The following is a 22,305-nucleotide window of genomic DNA, read 5'->3' on the forward strand; positions in this document are numbered from 1 at the left end:
ACATGGTCTAACCTGTATTCCATGGCACAGCCTCACTACAGAACTGCTGCCGTTGCCTGAAAACTACCTTTATCATTTTTCTCCCAAGAGAAGAAGGCAAACTTTTATTTTATGCTCCTGCAGCTACTTCTCTCTCTTTCCAGTAGCCTGTTTCAAAGGTGGAGCTCACTATTTCCCACAAAGACCTAAGAGGTTTTTTGATAGCCAGTATTGCTTTATTCATGACTCTTTGTTCCTCCACTTACTCAGTAAATTCACTTAAGGTCACAATTTCTTGATAAGCTAAGGAGCATGTTTTTTAGACACGAAGCTTCCAAAAAACATTTTCCCTTTATAATCTTGACTCTTCTACTTTAAAATCTTGTTCTAAGGTTGACCCTGCACAAACTTCATTTTTCAATGAGAACAATGATTGTTAATACATACTATGTTCAGGCTCTGTTCTAAGCTCATTACATATATACTCATTCAATTCTCACAATAATCCTAAAACAAAGGTATTTTGATTATCCCCACTGTACCAGCAAGGAAACTGAGGCACAGAGAGTCAAGTAACCCAAGTCACTCATAGCTAGAAAGGGGCGGGACTGACAGCTGATCCCAGCCTGTCCAGCTCCAGAGTCTGTCTCCACTAGTACAGACTATATATGGCCAAGACCAGATTCACTGTGTGTGATGGTTTGAGTCTCTCTAACAACATAGTGAAGCGTAATACTTTCATGGGGAAACCAGGTCCAACCACAAGTATATTTATTCCTCTGAAAAGAGTATACCATCTTTCAAATTTTGTTTTATTACCGTCCGTCTCTGCAGTTTTCACGCTCTTATTAAGCTGGATTATGAATCCCAGACACAGCAGAGCAATCCACCAGCACCACCACTAAGCAGGCCACAAATTTATCTTTTGCCACAGAGCAAGAATACACTTAAAATCAATTCAAGAAAACAGCTTTCAGTGTTCAGAGCAAAAGTTCCCGTATCCATTTGTCAGGTACTCCAATGCCTCATGGCCCCTTCTTTAATTGTCTAATTCCCAAGCCAGTTTCTGTTAATAGTCTGAAAACAAGGAACCGCCCAAGTGAGACATCCCTTCAGAACACCACTGAAAATATATTAAACATGGAGATACCCCAGATCCCTGTTACCAAACATTAAAAATGCTTTATAGTACCACATAGCTATCCTTGGAGACAGCCTATTATGTTCTAATGCTTAGTTTCTGTTTCCCCCTTTTGATCATATCTTCAATTTCTTCTGAGAGCTTTCCTTTGAAGTCATTTAGTTCTATTGCTTTTAATTTCTTTTGATACTCCAGTGGCAAACCATTCTCTTTCGCACCCAGGCAAATGACCTAGAAATGGTTAAAACAAACAAAAAACCCTTTTAGTTAGGAGCATAATTTAGTTTAACATACCACAGCTTTATATGTATTATCAAAGCATGAAATATCAACCTTCAGATACCTTTAGAATAACTCTAGAACAAACAATTATAGAACAAAATAGAGATAACAGTCATCCTTCTCACGATGAGCATGAATGTATAGAGTTTTTAAAGCCACATGATGTATTCCTGTGGAATGTTAGGACAAAAATATATCTTATGGACACAATAATGGTTTCTAATTGCCTAGAGCAACAAGTTTCTAGTGGCGTAGTGGTTAAGTGCTACGGCTGCTAACCAAAAGGTCAGCAGTTTGAATCCGCCAGGTGCTCCTTGGAAACTCTATGGGGCAGTTCTACTCTGTCCTGTCAGAATCGACTCGACGGCAGTGGGGTTGGTTTTTTTTAGAGCAACAGAGGAAGAAGGAGACTCAGGAATTGCAGAAGGAAATGGTTTGTAGGTCTAACTGCCTCCATGAACTGACTCCCTTGCCATGAGACCAGAAGAAATGGATGGTGCCTGGCTACCATTACTGAACAACAGATGGATCTTTTTATTTTTTATAGCGACCCTATAAGACAGAGTGGAACTGCCCCATAGCGTTTTCAAGGCTATAATCTTTATGGAACAACAGATGAATCCTGCCTGATCAAAGGGAGGAAAACTGAAGAACTTTAAATTCTTATTAGAAACGAGACCTACTGGACACATTGAGACTGGAGGGACCTCTGAATCTACAGCCTGGAAACAACTTTTAAACCATGAGCCGAAACTGTCCCATGAAGTCATCTTTAAACTAAATAACAATTTAGCTCAATAAATAAAGAATGTCTGTCTTGAGCATTGTGCTCTATTTGAGAATTACCTATAAAAGACTGAAAGGACAACAGTAACTAGAAACCACAGATGAGAACTTTTAGGGACGGAGAGTATGATAATGGTGAAACAAAGGGGCAGAGATAGTGAGAATGAACTGTACATGTAAAACTGTTGAAGGCATGTGTGTTTTGCTGTGTATATGTCCACCGCCACCACCACCAAAAAATCTGTGTCTGTATCTGTCTGTCTATCCATCTGTATGTGTGTATCTTACGGCATAGAATTTGCATGAACTTTTAAGAAAAAACACCATTCTTCGAAAAGGTTGTTAAGTTTGCAGGGTGCAGTTTCCGTTTCAATACTGGCATCTGCTCTTGCTCTGAATTAGGCGAAATAATGAGCGGCCGCTGTGTTCAGCGGTGCTTCCAAGGGCCACACCAGGTTAATTTCTTTAGGCCCCAAGGTAGAAAATGCCAGATCAGGCCCGGGAACTGGGCCACCTATCCCAGGTGCCATGTCCTGACTACAGCTAAAAACAAGGACCCTGAGTTTGGATTTCTGAAAAGGGGTGCCGGGGTCCCTATCCCACACCCTTTTCCTGTGCCCAATTCTGAAAGGCGCTGGGACTTTTCTTTCTCTATTTAGAGATGGAAAAAATTTCAACAGTAGGAAAAATATTTTCATCCCCATAAAAATAAAACCTGGTGTTCATGAAATACTGTTTTCTGGAGGAAAAAAAAAAAAGATTACAAAAAAGTATGTGTATAATACACCTATTAAAATATACTCAGACACGCTCTCTTCTACTTTCAAAAAATACATTATTTTTACCATTATATATATATATATATATTTTTTTTTATATATTATATATATATAAAGAAAATACATGTATGGAATTATGACTCACAGTTTCCTTCTAATTTTTAAAAGCTTTTTTAAAAAAATTTATTTATTTTTATTGTGCTTTAGGTGAAAGTTTACAGCCCAATTTCTCATGTAAAAATTTATTATACACATATGGTTATGTGACCCTAGTTGCAATCCCTATAATGTGACAGCACACTCACCCTTTCCACCCCGAGTTTCCTGTGTCCATTCAACCCGCTCCTACCCGTTTCTGCCTTCTCATCCCACCTCCGGACAGTAGCTGCCCATTTAGTCTCGTGTATCTACTTGAACTAAGAAGCACACTTTTCACGAGTATTATTTTATGTTTTATATACTCCAGTCTAATCTTTGTCTGAAGAATAGGCTTCGGGAATGGTTTTAGTTCTGGGTTAACAGGAGTCCGGGGGCCATGTCTCCGGGGGTTCTTCTAGTCTTAGTCAGACCATTAAGTCTGATCTTTTTACGTGAATTTGAGTTCTGCACCACACTTTTCTCCTGCTCCATCAGGGATTCTCTGCTGTGTTTCCTGTCAGGGTGGCCATTGGTGGTAACTGGGCACCACCTAGTTCTTCTGGTCTCAGGCTGATGGAGTCTTTGGTTTATGTGGTCCTTTTGTTTCTTGGGCTAATATTTTCTTTGGGTCTTTGGTGTTCTTCATTCTTTGCTCCAGGTGGGTTGGAACCAATTGATGTATCTTAGATGGCTGTTTGCAAAGCTTTTAAGACCCCAGATGCCACTCACCAAAATGGGACACAGAACATTTCTTAATTATGCCAATTGTCCTAGATGTCCCCCAAAATGATGGTCCCCAGGCCCCCGCCTCTGCTACTCTGTCCCTCGAAGTGTTGGTTGTGTTCAGGAAACTTCTTAGCCTTTGGTTTAGTCCAGTTGTGCCGACTTCCCCTGTATTGTGTGTTGTCCTTCCCTTCACCTAAGATAATTCTTCTCTACTATCTAGTTAGTGAATTCCCCTTTCCCTCCCTTGCCACAGTTATAGCCATCAAAGAATGTTTTCTTCTGTGTTTAACCCTTTTCTTGAGTTCTTATAATAGTGGTCTCATACAATGTTTGTCCTTTTGCAACTGACTAATTTCAGTCAGCATAATGCCTTCCAGATTCATCCATGTTGTGAGATGTTTTGTGGATTTGGCATTTTTTTTTTATCGTTGCATACTATTCCATTGTATGTATATACCGTAATTTGTTTATCCATTCATCTGTTGATGGGCACCTAGGTTGTTTCCATCTTTTGCTATTGCAAACAGTGCTGCAATGAACATGGATGTGCATGTATCTATTCATGTGACAGCTCTTATTTCTCTAGGATATATTCCAAGGAATGGGCTTGCTGGATCACATAATACTTTCATTTCTAAATTTATTATTTTGTGTTTTTTGAATTAATGCCAGCCTTCCTAGGGTGAGATGGTATCTCATTGTAGTTTTGATTTGCATTTCTCTAATGGCCAATGATCACAAGCATTTCCTCCTGTTATCTGTTAGCTGCCTGAACGTCTGCTTCGGTGAAGTGCCTGTTTATATCCTTTGCCCATTTTTTAATTGGGTTATTTGTCTTTTTGTTGTTGAGGTTTTGCAGTATCTTACAGATTTTAAAGATTAGACCCTGATCAGATATGTTGTAGCCAAAATTTCTTTAGTGTAGTCTTTTGATGAGCATAAGAATTTGATTTTTAGGTGCTCTCCGTTATCTAGTTTCTTGTCTGATGTTTGTGCTTTATTAGTTATGTTTTGTATTCTGTTTATGCAACATATTAGGGCTGCTAGTATTGTCTCCATTTTTTCTTCCATGATCTTTACTTAGATCCATTTTTAGTTAGTTTTTGTGCATGGTGTGAGGTATGGGTCTTGTTTCATTTTTCTGAAGATGGATATCCAGTTATGCAGCACCATTTGTTAAGAGACTGTCTTTTCCCCATTTAATGGACTTTGGGCCCTTGTCAGATACCGGCTGCTCATAGGTGGATGAACTTACGTTTGGATTCTCAATTCTGTTCCACCGGTGTATCTACCTGTTTTTGTAACAGGCTGTTTTGACTACTGCGGTGGTATAATAGGTTATAAAATCAGGTAGTGTAAGGCCTCCCACTTTGTTCTTTTTCAGTAATGCTTTACTTATCTGAGGTCTCTTCCTGTTCCATATTAAGTTAGTGATTTGTTTCTCCATCTCATTAAAAAATATTGTTGGAATTTGGATTGGTATTGCATTGTATCAGTAGATCACTTTGGGTAGAACTGACATTTTCACACTATTGAGTCTTCCTATCCATAAGCAAGGTATGCTTTTTCACTTACGTAGATCTCCTGGTTTCTTGCAGTGGTGTCTTCTAGTTTTCTTTGTATAGGTCTTTTATGTCTCTGGTTAGATTTATTCCTAAATATTTTATTTTCTTGTTATTGATTTGGTGATTTCCTCTTCAACGTTCCCTTTGTTGGTATAGAGGAATCCAGCTGATTTTTGTATGTTTATCTTGTATCCTGATATGTGCTGAAACCTTCTACTAGTTCCAGTAGTTTTCTTGTGAATTCTTTGGGACTTTCTGTATATAAGATCATATCATCTGCAAATAGGAATACTTTTACTTCTTCCTTATCAATTTGGATGCCCTTTATTTTTCTTGCCTTATTGCTCTGGCTAGGACCTCCAGCACGATGTTGAATAAGAGTGGCGATAAAGGCCATCCTTGACCGGCTCCTATTCTCAAGGGAAATGCTTTCAGACTCTCTCCATTTAGAATGATGCTGGCTGTTGGCTTTGTATAAATGCCCTTTATTATGTTGAGCAATTTCCCTTCTATTCCTATTTTGCTGAGAGTTTTTACCATGAATCAGTGTTGAACTTTGTCAAATGCCTTTTCTGCAATTCATAATATCATGTGCGTCTTTGGTTTATTTATGTGATGGACTACATTAATTGTTTTTCTAATGTTGAACCATCCCTGCATACCTGGTATGAATCTCACTTGATCATGATGAATTATTTTTTTGATATGTTGTTGAATTCTATTGGCTAGAATTTTGTTGAGGATTTTTGGGTTTATTTTCATGAGAGATACTGGTCTGTAATTTTCTTTTCTTGTGGTGTCTTCAACTGGTTTTGGTATCAAGGTTATGCTGGCTTCACAGAATGAGTTTGGGAGTATTCATCCTCTTCTATGCTCTGAAATACCTTTAGTAGTAGTGGTGTTAACTCTTCTCCAAAAGTTTGGCAGAATTCTCCAGTGAAGCCGTCAGGGCCCTGGCTTTTTTTTTGTTGTTGAGAGTTTTTTAATTACCTCTTCAATCTCTCCTTTTGCTATAGGTTTATTTAGTTGGTCTACCTCAGTTTGTATTAGTTTAGGTAGGTAGTGTGTTTCTAGAAATTCATCCATTTCTTCTAGGCTTTCAAATTTGTTACGAGTACAATTTTTCACAGTAATCTGATACAATTCTTTTAATTTCACCTGGATCTGTTGTAATATTGCCCATCTCATTTCTTATTCCGGTTATTTTCTTCCTCTCCTGTTTTTCTTTTGTCAGTATGGCCAATGGTTTATCGATTTTGTTGATCTTTTCAAAGAACTAGCTTTTGGTCTTGTTAACTCTTTCAATTGTTTTTCTATTCTTGATTTCATTTTTTCTGCTCTAATTTTTATTTCCCTTCTTCTGACGCCTGTGGGCTTCTTTTGCTGCTCTGTATTTGTTCGAGCTGTAGAATTAATGTTTTGATTTCTGCTCCTTCTTCTTTTTGAATGTGTGCGTTTATTGCTATAAATTGACTTCTGAGCACTGCCTTTGCTGTGTCCCAAAGGTTCTGGTAGGATGTTTTCATTCTCATTTGATTCTGTGAATTTCTTTATTCCGTCCTTGATTTTTTCTATAACCCAGCGATTTTTGAGCAAGCTGTTGTTCAGTTTCCATGTATTTGCTTTTTCCGTTATTGATCTCTACTTTTATGGCTTTAAGGTCAGAAAAGGTGCTTTGTGATATTTCAATATTTTGGAATTCTGCTAAGGATTGCATTGTGGCCTAATATGTGGTCTACTCTGGAGAATGTTCCATGTGTGTTGGAAAAGAGTGTATACTTGGCTGCTGTTGGGTGGAATGTTCTGTATATGTCTGTGAGATCAAGTTGGGTGATTGGGGCATTTAGATCTTGTGTCTTTATTGTGCTTCTTTCTGGATGTTCTGTCCTTCACCAAAAGTGCTGTGTTGAAGTCTCCTACTATTATTGTGGAGCTGTCTATTTCTCTTTTCAATGCTGTTAGAGTTTGTTTTATGTACTTTGGAGCCCTGTCACTGGGTAGGTAAATAATTATTACAGTTATGTTCTCCTGGTGTACTGACCCTTTAGTCATTATATAGTGACCTTCCTTAGCCTTTGTTGTGGATTTTACTTTAAAGTCTATTTTGTCAGAGATTAATATTGTCATTCCTGCTCTTTTTTGAGTACAGTTTGATATATATTTTTTCCATTCTTTGACTTGTTTGTTAATGTCTTTGAGTCTAAGGTGTGTCTCTTGTAGGCAGTATATAGACAGATCATGTTTTTATTACCTGTTCTGCCACTCTGTCTCTTTATTGGTGTGTTTAGTCCATTTAGATTCAGCGTAATTATTGATAGGTATGAGTTTAGTGCTGTCATTTTGATGTATTTTTCTGTATGTTGTTGACAGTTTCTTTGCTCCACTTAATTTTCTGTGGTGAGTCATTTTTCTTTATGCATTTTCTTTTCATCTTTTTCATTGTTGCTTTTGTATCTGCTGAGTCTTTATGTTTTCCCTGTTTTTTATTTTGATGTGTAGGATTGTTAAGTCTTCTTTGTACTTACCTTAATATTTACCTCTATTTTTCTAAGTTCAAATCAATCTTTTATTTCTTGGTATCGCCTTGACTTCTCCATATGAAGTATCTATGACCATGTTATTTAGTCCCACATTTTTGTTTTAATGTTGTCATCTTTTATATATTGATGTCTCTTTTTCCCTATTTTCAGTGTTTTAGCTTTGATTTATTTTTGTGACTTCCCTATCTGGGTTGATATTTGATTGTTCTGTCCTGTGTTCTAGTCTTGGGTTGTTATCTGATGTTATTAATTTTCTATCTGGAGGACTCCGTTTAGTACTTCTTGTAGTTTTGGTTTGGTTTTTACAAATTTCCTTTAACTTCTGTTTTTTTTGTTTCTGTTTATCTGGAAATGCCTTAATTTCGCCATAATATTTGAGAGGCAGTTTTGCTGAATATATAATTTTTGGCTGGCAATTTTTTTTCCTTCAAGGCTTTATGTATGGCAGCCTCCATGGTTTCTGCCGAGTAGTCAGAGCTCAGTCTTATGCACTCTCCTTTGTAGATGACTTTTTGTTTATCCCAAGCCACTCTTAAAATTCTCTCTTTATCTTTGGTCTTGGCAACTTTGATTATAATACGTCTTGGTGACTTCCTTTTGGAATCTGCCCTGCATAGGGTTCAATGAGCTTCTTGGCTAGATATCTTCTCGTCTTTGATGATATCAGGGAAGTTTTCTGTCAACAAATCTTCCAACAATTCTCTCTGTATTTTCTGTTATCCCCTCCTTCTGGTACTTCAATCACTTGTATGTTATTTTTCTTGATAGAGTTGCACATAATTCTTAGCATTTCTTCATTTTTTTAAATTCTTTTATCTGATTTTTCCTCAAATAAATTGGTGTCATGTGCTTTATCTTCAGTTTCACTAATTCTGACATCCATTGCCTCAATTCTGCTCCTATGACTTTCTATTCATTTGTCTAATTCTGAAATTGTATTGTTAATCTTTTGGATTTCTGTTTGCTGTCTCTCTATGGCTTCTTGCAGCCTGTTAAATTTGTCAATATGCTCTTATATAAACTTCTTTAGTTCCCCTGTTGCTTCCTCCATGTGTTCCTTGGCTTGTTCTGCATTTTGCCTGATCTCTTTCCTGAGCTCTTGAAGAGCTCTGTATATTCATTTTTTTAATTCTACCTCTGGTAATTCCAAGGTCTTATCTTCCTCCGGGAGGTTTTTTGGTTCTTTGTTTTGGTCACTTGCTAAAGCCATCTTTATGTGATCTGATATTGACTGTTGTCTCCAAGCCATCAATAAACTATTATATTTATTTATTTTATGTTTGCTTACTGTGTCCTAGGTTCTTGTTTTGTTTTGATATGCCTAAATAGGCCGGTCATGTGAGCTACTTTGATTATTGGCATCTTGGAAGGTCTCACTTCCTGTCACCAGGTAGTTAGACCACTACCAGGCATGTCAGCCCAGGAGTCCATTTACTTTTCTTGTGTGGATTCAGCTCAGGTGTCCAGGTCATCAGTCACAGAATGTGTGGTACAGGCTCTCACCTACAGTCCTAGACAGGCAGGGCTACATAGGGGTGATTGGAGCAGGCACAGGTATCTGGATGCAGTAGGGGTTATATACTGAGCAAGGTAGGGCGCTGATGGCTGCCCCTGAGTACCTGGGTGGAAGGCATGTCCCTATTCCCTCGAGCACACCAGTGGGTGGGTTTTGCAGCCAGACTTTGGGCACCCAATAACATTGGCTATAAGGACTGGGAGGCACCATTTATTCTCGAACCTCTGTCACGGGTGGCTAGGTGGAATGGATGGAGCCACTAGTCTTCAGGCCTCTGATGTGGGTAAGTAAGGACCCTGCTTAATGGGCAGGACAGTGTCAAATGTCACAAATCTGCCACTCCCCCTTAGCTGTTGCAATTGAAAACAGACTTCAGGTATATACCCTTTTGTACTGCGCTAATTACAGCCTATGCTGTTGAAATGGGCTAACGAAGGTCTAGGCAGTGGCGGAAGACATTCGAAGTCTGTGGACCCCTTATGCTTGTGCCTAGGCAAAGGGCTGTGCCTGCCTTGAGTTCTCAGCTTAGGGAAGCTGGCAGATTATTCTTCCCTGTTTGTTAATTTGTTCCCTCTCCAAAACCAGGAGAATGGCTGGGGCACACGATGGGTCCCACTTCTGGCCCAGGGGTCATGGCAATCACCAAAGCTGGACCAGGACCGCAGCAGGGCAGGGAGGTGGCAGGTAAATGGGAGAGTGATACTTCCCAGAGGAGAGAAGGGGTTTTTTTTTTTTTTTTTTTTTGATCCCACGTGGTAGGTTAGACACTTGAACTTAACTTTTGCAGATTCAGCATCGCTTTCCCCTGGTTCTATAGGCTTGCACAGACGCTACACCACTTGGTTTCTCCGGATGTGGAAAACACATCCTGAGTGCCCCTACTTACCTCAGCCAGCATGTGCCAGCCAATCCACCCTGCAGACTGCCAGCCAGGTCAAGTTTGGCAAATCCTTGCTGCTTCTGAACTGTCTCTCCCTCCCCTTGCCACTCAGTCCAACTCTTCAACTTTGTATTTGATGTTCAAGGCTCTTAGATTGTCATATATAATTGATCCACTTGTTTTTTTTTGGTCTTTGTTGTAAGAGGGGCCACAGGAAGTATCTAACTACTCTACTATCTTGGCCCCACTCTTTTTTCCTTTTTAATAAACAAAGTTTTAGAAACAGAGTTCTATTATTACACATAAGTCTGTACAATATTTTTGAATTTACAATTTAGGTAAATAACTCATTTTTGCATTGAAAAACATATTCATGAAAATCAGTTGTAGACTTTAAAACACATAGCCTTTTAAAAAACAAAACAATTTTTAGTTTATCTCCGCAGTGACAATTAAACAGAAATCTTTGTAAGCAGCTCACCATTTTATACTGTGGTGATGGGGGTGCACTCACGTAGTTTTTCATCTGATAACTTCGACAGGTTATTTCTTTTTTTTCTTGAGTGTAAACTTTAACTTCTATTGGAACATACATTCCACTGCTAACCCCTTCTTGCCTGAAACCAGAACAGCCAAATTTTAACCAGAGTTGATTTACTCAATTTAGTTTACTGGGTAAGGTCTTTTAGTTAAGTTGGGGTACAGAATTGAAAACTATGTATAGAAGTAGTTGTTCCCTATGCATTCTGGGACATAATACATTTTTAATACTACCACATCAAAGGTAAACTTATCATTTGAATTAGAAATCCTGAGACTTAGTAATACTAGTATTACCTGGTATACTTCTAACAAATCTACATTTATCCTGCCTGAAAACATGCTTCAATGTAGTTATTTCAATCTTTATACCCCTTAACCATTGCTTTCTACACTACAAAAAATGGACTATGTGTTCTCACAGAAAATGAGATAAGATACCCACCCAGAGAAAAGAAGAGAAGATGGGTCATTCTTGTTGGTAAGTGAGGGAAAGTACGAAGCAGGCTAGAGAATCTGCTCTTCACATGTCCTACTTTTTCTCGGTCATTTTCTTTGTATTAAATGCTCGGCCACCCAACTCAAGAGAGTTCTAGTCATAAAAAGTATCCAAACATTTCAATATTGTTGCTGTTGTTGTTGTTTTAATTATCACTACTTGTTTACTGATCCAACTGCCATCTTAAAGAATTATTTTTTAAAAACTGGCTCAAAAACTGAACAGCTCCTCTTGGGATCAATAAACTATGTAACAATTGCAAAATTCTTCATGCCTTTTCACAATATGAAACTACAAAAAGAGATTTTTATAAAAGATAAATAAACAGAATGAAAAATAAGGGCTTCCACTGTTTACAGAAGAAATCACAAACATGCCCTCAAATCTCAGTCAGAGATTTTATACCGTTATGATACTTTTTTATGTCAACTGTAAAGTGTAAAGAATATGTCTACAGTATACTGTTTTGAAAAACCAATACGTATACATATACTCTTGCATATAATCTTTCTGAAATAGTAATTATTTAACTTAAATTAGAAGTCACCTACTTATCCAGAGAACTTAAATTGCTTTTGTTCACTTTCCATATTACTCCCCACACTTCATCTCCAGGACTTTGAAAAATGGTAGCTATACCTCCATGCCAAGTAGGACTTTGTTTGCCTTGGGGGTTGCCAAAGTCAAGCTTAAAATCCTAGAAAGAAAACCAGAATGATACAGTCAATATCCATTCAAATTCTAATTTTATCTTGACCTCCATGCAATTAAAACATTCAATAAACTCTGAGTGCTTTCTATGTGTAAGAAGCTGTGGGAAATACAAAGGGAAACAGACAATGACCCAGATCTCAAGGACAATTTTTTTTTCATATTTTTCTTTAAAAATGAAATGTATTCTGAACATGTACCGTATCTTAATATAAACAAAAGATTTAAGGGGAAAAGATAGAATAATCCCAGAGCCTTAACACAATTGTTTTCATTTTCACAAATTATTTTCCAGTCCACTCACATACACAAATATTTTTGATTAGAGGCAATTGTAGTGAACATAATTGCTGAAGCTGGGTAATGGCTACAAGGGGGTAATTATAATATCTGCTCTACTTTTTTTTTTTTTTTTACCATCATATACTACCATATTTGCCATAAGGGAACTGGCATTTGAGGATGATTCACACACTTAAGAACACTCATCTAATATTCATAAATTACTAGCATTTCTATAATAATCATAACCAGAGGTACCACTTACTGATAAATTACTGGGTAGTATGCACTGTGGTCCACCTTTTGTCAGTTTGTCCTACTGTAGTGGTTTGTGTGTTGCTGTGATGCTGGAAGCTATGCCATTGATATTCCAAAAACCAGCGAGGTTATCCATGGTAGACAGGTTTTAGCGTAGCTTCTAGATTAAGACAGACTAGGAAGAAGGACCTGGCAGTCTACTTCCAAAGAATTGGGCACTGAAAACCTTATGGATAGCAGCAGAACACTGTCTGATATAGTGCCGAAAGATAACCCCCTCAGGTTGGAAGTCACCCAAAATATGACTGGGGAAGAGCTGCCTCCTAAAAGTGGAATTGACCTTAAATATGTGAATGGAATCAAGCTTTCAGGACCTTCATTTGCTGATGTGGCACGACTCAAAATGAGAAGAAACAGGAGCAAACATACATTAATAACTGGAATGTGGAATGTACAGAGTATGAAATCCAGGAAAATTGAAAGTTGTCAAAAATGAAATGGAACACTTGATAATCGATATCCTAGGTATTAGGGAGCAGAATTGGACTGGAAGTGGCCATTTTGAATTGGACAATTATATGGTCTACTATGCCAGGAACGACAAATTCAAGAGGAACGGTGTCACATTCATTGTCAAAAAGAACATTTCAAGATCTACCCTGAAGTACAACACTGTCAATGGCAGGATAATGTCCATATACCTACAAGGAAGACGAGTGAAAACAACTATTATTCAAATTTATTAAGCAGCCACTAAGGCCAAAGATGAAAAAACTGAATATTTTTACCAACTTTTCCAGTCTGAAATTGATCAAACACGCAACAAGATGCATTGATAATTACTGGTGATTGGAATGAGAAAGTTAGAAACAAAGAAGGATTGGTAGTTGGAAAATATGGCCATGGTAATAGAAACGGCACCAGAGATTGCATGAATTTTGCAAGTCCAACGACTTATTCATTGAAAATACCTTTTTTCAACAACATAAATGGTGACTATACATGTGGACCTCACCAGATGGACTACACAGAAATCAAATCTACTACATTTGTGGAAAGAGATGATGGAAAAGCTCAATATCATCTGTCAGAACAAGGCCAGGTACTGGCTGTGGAACAGACCATCAATTGCTCATATGAAAGTTCAAGCTGAAGCTACAGAAAATTAGAACAAGTCCACGACAGCCTAAGTATGACCTTGAGTATACCCCACCTGAACTTAGAGCCATCACAAGAATAGATTTGACACATTAAACACTAATGACTGAAGACCAGACGAATCGTGGATGACATCAAGGACATCATACATGAAGAAGGCAAAAGGTCATTAAAAAAGCAGGGAAAAAAAAAAACCAAAATGGATGTCAGAAGAGACTCTGAAACTTGCTCTTGAACTTAGAGTAGCTAAAATGAGTATAAGAAATGATGAAGTAAAGAGCTGAATGGAAGATTTCAAAGGGCAGCTTGAGAGGACAAAGTAAAGTATAACGAAATGTGCAAACACCTGGAATTAGAACACCAAGAGGGAAGGCACGCTCAGCATTTCTCAAGCTAAAAGAACTAAAGAAAAAAATTCAGGCCTTGATTTATAATATTGAAGGATTCTATGAGAAAAACACTGAACAACACAGGAAGCATCAAAAGAAAATGGAAGGAATACATAGTCACTCTACCAAAAAGAACTGGTTGATGTTCAACAGTGTCAGGAGGTAGCACAGGATGAAGAACCAACGGTATTGAAGGAAGAAGTCCAAGCTGCACTGGAGGCATTTGTGAAAAGCAAGGCTCCAGGAACTGATGGAATACCAATTAAGATGTTTCAACAAAACAATGCAGCACTGGAGGTGCTCACTCATCTATGCCAAGAAATCTGGGAGCCAGCTACCTGGCCAACAGACTGGAAGTGATCCCTATCCGTGCCCATTCTAAAGAAAGGTGATCCAACAGAATGTGGAAACTATCGAATAATATCATTAATATCACACATAAGTAAAATGTTGCTAAGATCATTCAAAAACAGTTACAACAGTACATTGACAAGGAATTTCCAGAAATCGAAGACAGATTAATAGAGGACGTGGAATAAGGGATATCGTTGCTGATGTCAGATGGATCTTGATCAAAAGCAAGGAATACCAGAAAGATGTTTACCTGTGTTTTACTGACTATGCGAAGGCATTCAACTGTATAGACATAACAAATTATGGATAACATCGCGAAGAATGGGAATTCCAGAACACTTAATTGTGCTCGTGTGGAACCTTTAAATAGACCAAGAGGTTGTCGTTGGAACAGAACAAGGGGATACTTGGTGGTTTAAAATCAGCAAAGGTGTGTGTCAGGGTTGTATCCTCTCACCATATTTATTTAATCTGTATGCTGAGCAAATAATCCAAGAAGCTGGACTGTATGAAGAATAACGTGGCATTGGGATTGGAGGAAGACCCCTTAACAACCTGCATTATGCAGATGACACAACCTTGCTTGCTAAAAGTGAAGAGGACTTGAAGCACTTACTGATGAAGATCAAAGATTACAGCCTTTAGTATGGATTACACTTCAACATAAAGAAAACAAAAATCCTCCAACTGGATCAATAAGCAACATCATGATAAACGGAGAAAATATTGCCTTTAGTACAGATTACACTTCAACATCAAGAAAACTAAAATCCTCACAACTGGACCAATAAGCAACATCAGGATAAATGGAGAAAATATTGAAGTTGTTAGAGATTTCATTTTACTTGGATCCACAGTCAATGCCCATGGAAGTGGCAGTCAAGAAATCAAAAGACACATCACATTGGGTAAATCTGCTGCAAAAGACCACTTTAAAGTGTTAAAAAGCAAAGATGTCACTTTGAGGACTAAGATGCACCTAACTAAAAAAAAAGCTTAAGCCATGGTATTTTCAATCACCTCATATATATAGGAAAGCTGGACAATGAGTAAGAAAGACCAAAGAAGAATTGATGCCTTTGAATTATGGTGTTGGCAAAGAATATTGAATACACCATGGACTGGAAGAAGTATAATCAGAATGCTCCTTAGAAAGGAGGATGGTGAGACTCTGGCTAATGTACTTTGGACATGTTATCAGGAGGGCCCAGTCCCTAGAGAAAGGCATCATGCTTGGTAAAGTAGAGGGCCAGCGAAAAAGAGATGGATTGACACAGTGGCTGCAACAATGGGCTCAAACATAGCAACAATTGTGAGGACGGCACAGAGCCAGGCAGTGTTTCATTCTTTTGTACACAGGGTGGCTCGGGGTAGAAACCCATTCCACGGCACCTAACAACATTCACTCTGTTGTGAGCTTTACATAGGCCATATTTTTTTTTTAATATTTTTTATTGTGGTTAAAATATACATAACAAAACATCTGCCAATTCACCAGTTTTTACATGTATAATTCAGTAAAGTTGATTACATACATCATGTTGTACAACCATCACCATTATCTTTTAGACTATTTCATTTTATCCTGACAACAACTTTATTATACCCATTTTACAGCCAAAAACTGCCTTAGAAAGATCAAGCAACTTGCCTAAGGTCTCACAAATAATAAGTAATGGAGCCACATTTCTAGTTTAGCTTCTTTTCTCATAGAAGTGTGCAATCAGGGGATAGGCTCCTGGGAAGATTAAAAAATTTACTTGGCTTGTTTGGTCTAGGAAAATTTCATTCCATCTTTCCAGAGCTGTTTCCTCAGTAATAAGATAAACGCTGGACTAGACAATAACCTAAGGCCCCTTACAGATTTATATCTTATCCCTGTCACCTTTATTTTTCTCAGAATCTTGTCAGACATTGCAGAAAAAAAGGTTGGCTCAAGTGACCAGCACCTTCAGTTGGAATAATGAATTTTTTCTAAGAGCAAGTACCCCTAACAGGACATCAGTAGATGTGATAATAGTTACAATCCACACTGGGGATTGGTTGTCGATTGCTAAATCCAGTAGACAATTTCCATTTCTTGTCTTCCTCTACTTCTCCACAGCTTCTGACATAGTTAACCACACTCTCCTGATCTGCCTCCTTCCTGACTTTCAAGCTGGTCCTTGATCTCCTCGATTCCCTTTGCCAATTCCTCCTCCACTACCTGGCCTTTAAATATTAGGGTTTCTCAGGGCTCAGTCCAGGCGATTTCTCTATTCATTCAGCAATTTGCCTAAGACAATCTCATCCCCTCCAACGGCTTCAAACACCGTCTAATACTCGGATCGTCTTTAAATCCAGCCTAGATCTCTCTTCTGAGCTTCAAAAGTGCTTAGAATAGACCTAACACATAGTAAGTACTTACTAAGTAATAATATCTTTCTAATTGCTTGGATGTCTTGCAAGCCATCTCAAGCCCAGTATTTCAAACTGAACTTCTGATTTTCCCTCCCAAACCTGATTCTCCTCTTCTCTCAGTAAACATTACCATCACCCATCATGTTGTAACAAAACCCCTGTTATCTCTGATATCTTGATATCCTTGATACCTCCTCTCCCTCCCTCAACCTCCAAGCCTTAACAACGTTATCTCCTAAAACTGTCTCAAACCCTGACTTCCCCCAGTTCAGATGCCATTATCTCTGGTGTGGACTACTTCAAGAGCATCCTAACTGGGCTCCCCACATCAACCCTTGACCCCCCCTCCTTTCCAATTCATTCTCCATAGCAACCAGAATGTGCTTTCAAAGATGTAAATCTAATCTTTTATTTTCTTAACTTCTGCAGTGAGTCTAGAGTTAAAATTAGAGTCTCCCTTGGCCACATCCCCTCACTACACTGCAGCCACACTGGCTGGAAGATCTAGCTTCTTCCTTCTTCAGGTCCTTTGCACATGTTGTTCCCTTTGTTTTGTTTGCCCCCCACCCCCAATCATTCAAGTCGTGGCTTAAAAGTCACATTTTCTAAGCATCCTGTTTAGGTCAGGTCCCCCATTCATACGTTCTCATAGCACTTTTCAGGTCTCCTTTTAGGGACTGACCATACCTGTCACTGAATAATCACTTGTGTGGTATCTCTTCTCCCCTCCTCCTCACTCCAGACTGTAAGCATCTGAACTCCCTGTCTACATTTGGGGGATTCCTCACCTTATGAGTGTAGGAGTTATGGAGTGTCAACGCCCACCTCTCATTTTAGAAGCTCCAAAGACCGGAAGGTGGTTCTCCCATCTTCACTTGCAGCCAGGGCATGGGCACATGGCTGAGATTTAGCCAATGAGACACCCACTTGGGGCTCTGAATTAGAAGCTAGCGCCAAAAGGACAGTCGAGACTCCACCCTGGTGGTGGTGGCCACATCTGGGTTTCGGGGACTTGCGGGCAGGCGCCAGTGCAGGCGGTGCTGGTGCTGCATGACGCAATATCCAAGCCCAGCAGTGGCTCGCTGGGCTGGTTCTGCCGTGTGATGCCAGCTGTATTACAGTTCCTGCGCCTCTCTTTGTGCCTGCCTGTTTGGTCAGCTCCTGCCTTCCTGGTAATTCTGTGAACTCTCCAACAGTCTTTCAGCACATTCTATTTCTGCTTAAATCAGCCAGGTTCTGCTGTTTGTAACTAAAAACACTGACAAGTATAAAGACCATCTTTGTCTAGTTCAACACTATCAAAAAATCTGCACATAATTTGTTTGCATCTCTCTCCTACAGACTGGAAGTTCCTCAAAGCAGTAACTTTACTCAGTCATCTTTGTATCTCTACGCAAGTGCTAAATGAATGAATGGAACTTACTTACTGTACAGCAATGATTTACTGAGGATGGTTACGTTCACTCAGTCACTCCACTAACTGAGCTCGGTGATTACTATGAATAAAACATGACTCCAGCTTTCAGGACCTCCCAGACTGGGAGCAAAAGAGAACAAAACAGATTTTTACAAGTGATAGGTGAGAAGGTGAGATAGCAGCTAATGAGAGGTAAAATGAGACCAGAAATGAAATCTGTCTATTGGATCCAGCAATCAATAACTAGTCCTAGCGTGGGGTATAACCTGGGTGACTAGTGACAAGTCCTGTAATAAAGGTATGTACAGAACAGAAGGCAATAAATTCCTCGACTTGGGTAAGAGAAGGCTTGTCAGAGGTACCAACTGTGAGGATGCCCATCAACTAGTGGACAAGAGAGAGAAGGTCAAATCTGTCATAACGTTAAACATATGTACAGAATGTGTACACATTAGGAGGAGGAAGCTCATAGCAACCTGATAGAGCACAGTTGCTGGGGTAGCACAGCTGAGTATATAAGTTCAACGTAGCCTCTTGAAAGGAAATGGAGATCAATTTGCCCAAGGGGACCCTGATGTACTCTTATCAAGAACTGGTGGAAGATTAGATAGGAAACTTAGGGAGCAGTGAGTTTATGTTAATGTTGGAGGAACAATTCGGAAAAGGAGTGTGAGAATGGTTACACAACCTGAAGAATGTAATCAATGTCACTGAATTGCTCGCGTAGAAACTGTTGAAACAGTGAATGTTCTACTGTGTATATTCTCAACAACAAAAAAAATAAAAATTTTTAAAAAAGAAAGAACAACTGGATTACTGGCCCACTTCTGCGGAAGAGTGGCCCTGGTAAAGCGCCTTCTCTGAATTCTGGCTCATTCGTTTGTAAACATGAGCCCTAGTAGCCAGTGGTTAAGCGCTCTGCTAAAGGAAAGGTCGGTGGTTTGAACTCACCCAGCGGCTCCGCGAGAGAAACACCTGGCGATCTGCTTCCGTAAGGGCCGCTATGAGTCAGAACCGACCTGACAGCAACGGGTTTAGTTTTTGTTTTGTCTGTGAAAGGGGCACAACGTCCCCGGAGGGCGGGTGGAAGCGCACTGACCTGCAGGCGGGCCACGCAGCAGAACGTGGCCGAGGGGTTTTGGAGGTGGATCCTCTCTGTCAGCAGGTTGCTGCCGTAGGCGAAGTATAGAAAACTGGCCTCCTCATGCTCTCCGCAGACTCCGCAGTCCGAGTTCGCCATGTCCCACCAGACGCTTGCACGGCCCCAGGAGTCGAAAGCAGAGGTGTGAGGAGCTGGCAAAAGCGCTTTGGGTCCCTGACCCAGAAGTCTCACAGCTACGCTAAGCCTGGCAAAAAGCGGTTACCATTAGCTAGGCATGTCGGGAAGCGAGTATTGGCTGCTACACTCAGCAGACGTAAGCTGCACCCCTTGATTGGCCAAGTCCCACCCGCCTCCTCTCCGCCCTCCACTCGGACTTTGAACTACGCCTTCCGGAAACGACTCAGGCTGGTTCCTCATTGGACACGATCCTCCATTGTACCGCCCCCTTGCTCGTGGTTTCCTCTAATTGGCTGGTGGGCGGGCACTAGCGGTCGCTGCAGGGAGGGCGCCAGCGCCGGAACAGCTGTGAGCTGGTTTTGTGGGCTCAGCCTGAGGGTCGTGTTGCGAGGTTCAGAACCGGGTTTTCTCTCGTTTGACTTAGGGATCTCTGGCCAGATCTGAGGCGAAGCACCAACCCTGGCCACTTCCGCGACATTTCCACGACCCCGGAGGTCGCTCCGTCCCGTCCACCCTGTTTAAGGAGTTAGTTCGGACGGGTGTCTTCACCTACCGGCTGGTTCCCGCACCCCCAGCCCTGTCCATCTCCCTCAGCTTTTCCGAGCACCCTTCCTTTCCTGGAGAAGCTCCTCTAAATGCCTTCCCTAATGGAAATATTATGTTGTTAGGTGCCTTCAAGTCGGTGCCGGCTCTTAGCAACCCTATATACAACAGAATGAAACACTGCCGGTCCTGGGTCATCCTCACAATGGATGTTATGCTTCAGACCATTGTTGCAGCCACCGTGTGAGTCTGTCTTCTTGCAGGTCTTCCTCTTTTTTGCTGACCTTCTACTTTACCAAGTATGATGTCCTTCCGCAGGAACTGGGCCCTCCTGATTACAAGTTCAAAATAAGTGACAGAAGTCTCGCCATCCTTGCTTCTAGGGAACATTCAGACTATACTTTCAGGACAGATTGTGTTCATTCTTCTGGAAGTTCAATATTCTTTGCCAACACCGTAATTGAAAGGGGTCATTGCTTCATTGGTCTTCCTTATTCATTGCTCTTCTTTTGCGTACATCTGAGGCAATTGAAAACACCATGGCTTGAGTCAGCCATACCTTAGTCCTCAAAGTGACATCTTTCCTTTTTAGCACTTTGAAATGATTTTGTGTGTGTGTATGTGCTTTAAGTGAAAGTTTACAAATCAAGTCAGTCTCTCACACAAAAACTTATGTACACCTTGCTACACACTCCCAATTGCTCTCCTCCTAATGAGACACCTCGCTCCCTCCCTCCACTCTCTCTTTTCCTGTCCATTTCACCAGCTTCTAACCCCCTCTGCCCTCTCATCTCCCCTCCAGGCAGGAGATGCCAACATAGTCTCAAGTGTCCACCTCATCCAAGAACCTCACACGTCACCAGCATCCTTCTCCGTCCCATTGTCCAGTCTAATCCCTGTCCGAAGAATTGGCTTTGGGAATGGTTCCTGTCCTGGGCCAACAGAAGGACTGGGAGCCATGACCACCAGGGCCCTTCTAGTCTCAGTCAGACCATTAAGTCTGGTCTTTTTATGAGAATTTGGGGTCTGCATCCCACTGCTCTTCTGCTCCCTCAGGGGTTCTCTGTTGTGTTCCCTGTCAGGGCAGTCAGGGTGGTAGCCGGGCACCATCTAGTTCTTCTGGTCTCAGGCTGATGTAGTCTCTGGCTTATGTGGCCCTTCCTGTCTCTTGAACTCATAATTGCCTTGTGTCTTTTGTGTTCTTCATTATTCTTTGCTCCAGGTGGCTTGAGACCAATTGATGCATCTTAGATGGCTGCTTGGCTATCGTTTAAGACCACAGATGCCACTCTCCAAAGCAGGATATAGAATGTTTTCTTAATAGATTTTATTATGCCAATTGACTTAGATGTCCCCTGACACCATGGTCCCCAAATCCCTGCCCCTGCTACACTGGCCTTCGAAGCATTCAGTTTATTTTTATTTTTGCTTTTGGTTTAGTCCAGTTGTCCTGACCTCGCCTGTATTGTGTGTTGTCTTTCCTGTCACCTAAAGTAGTTCGTATTTACTATCTAATTAGTGAATACGTCTCTCCCACCCTTCCTCCCTCCCCTATCTTGTAACCAGCAAAGAATATTTTCTTCTCTGTTTAAACTATTTCTCTAGTTCTTATAATAGTGGTCTTATACAACATATGTCCTTTTGCAACTAATTTCACTCAGCATGATGCCTTCCAGATTCCTCCACGTTATGGAATGTTTCACAGTTTCGTCACTGTTCTTTATCGATGCGTAGTATTCCATTGTGTGAATATACCATAATTTATTTACCCCTTCATCCGTTGATGGGCACCTTGGTTGCTTCCATCTTTTTGCTATTGTAAACAGTGCTGCAGTGAATGTGGGTGTGCATATGTCTGTTCATGTAAAGGCTCTTATTTCTCTGGGATATATTCCAAGGAGTGGGATTGCTGAATCGTATGGTAGTTCTATTTCTAGCTTTTTAAGAAAGCGCCAAATTGATTTCCAAAGTGGTTGTACCATTTTACATTCCCACCAGCAGTGTAGAAGTGTTCCAACCTGTCCACAGCCTCTCTAACATTTATTGTTTTGTGTTTTTTGGATTAATGGCAGCCTTGTTGGAGTGAGATGGAATCTCATTGTAGTTTCGATTTGCGTTTCTCTAATGGCTAATGATCTGTTAG

At 40.2% G+C, this 22,305-nt stretch overlaps 1 protein-coding gene across 1 annotated transcript; it reads right to left on the reverse strand.

Annotated features, from left to right (window-relative positions):
- Nucleotides 1-770: 770 nt before the first annotated feature.
- Nucleotides 771-19,770, reverse strand: GGCT (gamma-glutamylcyclotransferase). Its single transcript, XM_003406924.4, has 4 exons — nt 19,440-19,770; nt 11,923-12,068; nt 10,814-10,949; nt 771-1,351 (listed from the first exon to the last, which is right to left on the reverse strand). The coding sequence occupies exons 1-4, from the start codon at nt 19,578-19,580 to the stop codon at nt 1,199-1,201; spliced, it is 576 nt and encodes a 191-aa protein (XP_003406972.1). The 5' UTR covers nt 19,581-19,770; the 3' UTR covers nt 771-1,198.
- Nucleotides 19,771-22,305: the final 2,535 nt, after the last annotated feature.

This window comes from Loxodonta africana, chromosome 8 (assembly GCF_030014295.1).
Source record: "Loxodonta africana isolate mLoxAfr1 chromosome 8, mLoxAfr1.hap2, whole genome shotgun sequence".
Lineage (NCBI taxonomy): Eukaryota > Metazoa > Chordata > Mammalia > Proboscidea > Elephantidae > Loxodonta > Loxodonta africana.

Coding starts and splice junctions, on each gene's coding strand:
- GGCT (XM_003406924.4), bottom strand. CDS start 19,580: ATGGCGAACTCGGACTGCGGAGTCTGCGGAGAGCATGAGGAGGCCAGT. Junction 12,069..19,439: donor GCTGCGTGGCCCGCCTGCAG/GTCAGTGCGCTT, acceptor TTTTCTTTCTAG/GATTTTAAGCTTGACTTTGG. Junction 1,352..10,813: donor CATCACCACAGTATAAAATG/GTGAGCTGCTTA, acceptor AACCATTTCTAG/GTCATTTGCCTGGGTGCGAA.